The sequence below is a fragment of the Octopus bimaculoides genome, chromosome 20 (assembly GCF_001194135.2).
Source record: "Octopus bimaculoides isolate UCB-OBI-ISO-001 chromosome 20, ASM119413v2, whole genome shotgun sequence".
Taxonomy (NCBI): domain Eukaryota; kingdom Metazoa; phylum Mollusca; class Cephalopoda; order Octopoda; family Octopodidae; genus Octopus; species Octopus bimaculoides.
Window position 1 is genome coordinate 37,374,701 of NC_069000.1, and position 2,562 is coordinate 37,377,262.

The 2,562-nt window shown below is 33.2% G+C and overlaps 1 protein-coding gene across 1 annotated transcript in view; it reads right to left on the reverse strand.

Annotated features, from left to right (window-relative positions):
- The window catches only part of LOC106877063 (inositol monophosphatase 2), a 12,709-nt gene that overhangs the window by 8,881 nt on the left and 1,266 nt on the right, over positions 1-2,562 (reverse strand). Inside the window, exons 3-4 of the mRNA XM_052974970.1 lie at positions 1,323-1,456; positions 497-593 (exon numbers count right to left, since the gene is read on the reverse strand). Coding sequence (XP_052830930.1) covers positions 497-593; positions 1,323-1,456 — 231 coding nt within the window. The remainder of the gene's footprint in view (positions 1-496; positions 594-1,322; positions 1,457-2,562) is intronic.

Genomic DNA, 2,562 nt, shown 5'->3' on the forward strand with positions numbered 1-2,562 from the left:
ATATATATATATATATATACATATATCATTTGGGGTCCATGAAATAAGTCCCATTTGAACACTGCAGCCGATGTAATTGTTTTGGTTTTTTTTACTTCGGAAAGATGTAAAGAAATTTGAATGTTTACGGTTTTTGATGAAGAGAACAGAACCTAATACGCGGACATAGTGGTTTAGATGTTGCGCTCGCAATACCGTGATTTCAATTCCTGGACCGGGCTGTACGTTATGTCCTTGAGCAAAACACTTCATTTCACGCTGTTCTGCTTAGCAATTCGACATCTGATGTATTGCACACCGTGCAATTCTCTAAGCTATGTTGTGTTGATGGAGGGATTGAGTTACTTAACGGCACAAATATTCGATCACTATAAACAAATCATCTGAGCAGGTTGATCAACAAGAACTTGTTGGAGAACCCTCCTATGGCGTTTAAGATAGGAGAGACTGCCACACATATACGTAGTCTGTGAACGTAAAAGATTTACCGGTGTACGAAGTTGTTTGTTCCATCAATCGGGTCTATTATCCAGGTAGGTCTTTCAGTGAGTTCACATTTCTTGCCACCAGCAATGGATTCCTCTCCAATGAAACTGAAATAGAGAATAACACAAATGTTGTTGCATTTGTTGTTGTTGTTCTAAGACAGACAGATAGACAGAAAGAGACAGACAGACATTGATGGATAGATAGACAGATAAATGAAAAGACAGACGGGCAGACAAACAAAGACCCAGATAGACAGACAGACAACATATTCAAACAGACAGATAGACTGACAGAAACCCACACAGACCGAGAGACAAGCAGTCAGACAGACAAACAATAGATACACACATAGATAGATAGATAGATAGATAGATAGATAGATAGATAGGTAAATAGATAGATAGATAGGTAGGTAGATAGATAGATAGATAGATAGATAGATAGATAGATAAACGTTAGCACGCCTGGCGAAATGCTTAGCGGTATTTCGTCTATCTTTACATTTTTCAGGCTTTCTGCCTACGTAAAGAGGATGAGAAGGAGAAGGAGAAGAAGAAGAAGAAGAAGAAGAAGAAGAAGAAGAAGAAGAAGAAGATTGAAGTTTAATATTTCTAGAAATATTTATTTGTCATAATAATAATAATAATAATAATAATGACAAGAAGAAGAAGAAGAGAGGAGGAAGGAAGAGGAGGAGGAGGTCAACAACCGCAACAATAGCAATAGGAACAAAAAAAAAAAACAAAAAAACAGTAAGGAATCATGCAGAAAGCAGAAACAAAAAAAAAACTGACAAATAAAAGAAAAGGAGAAGAGAGTAGAATGTGTCTTACCGATGTGTCGGAAAACGAGTTTTCAGTGTTGATATTAGCATTCGTTCAACGGCTTCATCAGTTTCGGTAACAAGATCTTGTCCGGTCTGTTTTGTGTTGATGCATTTCCTCTTGTTGAAAGCCCTTCTTACCATCTATAATTTAGGAAGTGCGATACGATATCATTGATATTAAGTTGTTATAGTCTACTACGCCTGCAGAGAGCGAAAGCATTAGAAGCAGAAATATATACATTGACGTATAGGCACGGTTAAGAAGTTATAAGTAAAATCGTGTATATCATATATATATGTATATATATAGTTTTAGGGAAAAGAACCAAGGTTCATGAACTCATCGATGAAAATCCACTGTCACATATAGAAAAAATTGATAATTAAAAGCACAATAATTAAGTATAATATAATACAAAGTAAATATCATAAGATCAAGATAATTTAATTTAATTTTAATTTTTAATAAATTGATTTTAATTGAGTTTTTACCTGTAATTTTGGATTTTATCCCTAATATTATTATTATTATATGTGTGTGTGTGTGTGTGTGTGTGTGTGTGTGTGTGTATATATATATGTATATATCACACACAGAAATTGAAAACAGAACACAAAGGATATCGCGGTACACGTGTTTCAAGCTATATATACAATCTGTCATTACATCAGTATATATTGTTGATATAAAGGATGGTTTAAAGCTATCTTCAACCACAAACATTTTCAGTCCCAGAATTACATCACAAAGAAAAAAGAAAAAGAGAGAGAAAAGTCCACTTAGTGTTATCCATTGTAATATTCTTATCCTTTAAATTGTTATATCTGCATATATCTTTGTGTTCTGTTTTCAATTTACGTTTAATATATTCTTTCACCTCTGCCACTATCTGGCATATACAGGTGCATACACTTATCAAGTATATATATAATGTACTGTTCCGTAAAAGAAAATGTTGAAGTGGCGATAAACATTATTTTCTCAGTATAATTGCTACTTTCATCCTCTATGGAGATTTTATAACGAGCTACTTTGCTTGTAATACATACATACCTACACACACACACACACATATATATATATACACACACATATGTTTATGTATATAAACTAATCAGATAAGAGAAGTGAAGTGAGAGAATGAATGTTCACTCCATTAGTTTACAGCTGTTCCATAATACACGTTAGATGCATAATCGAATATATGTATATATATATATATATATATATATATATATATATACAC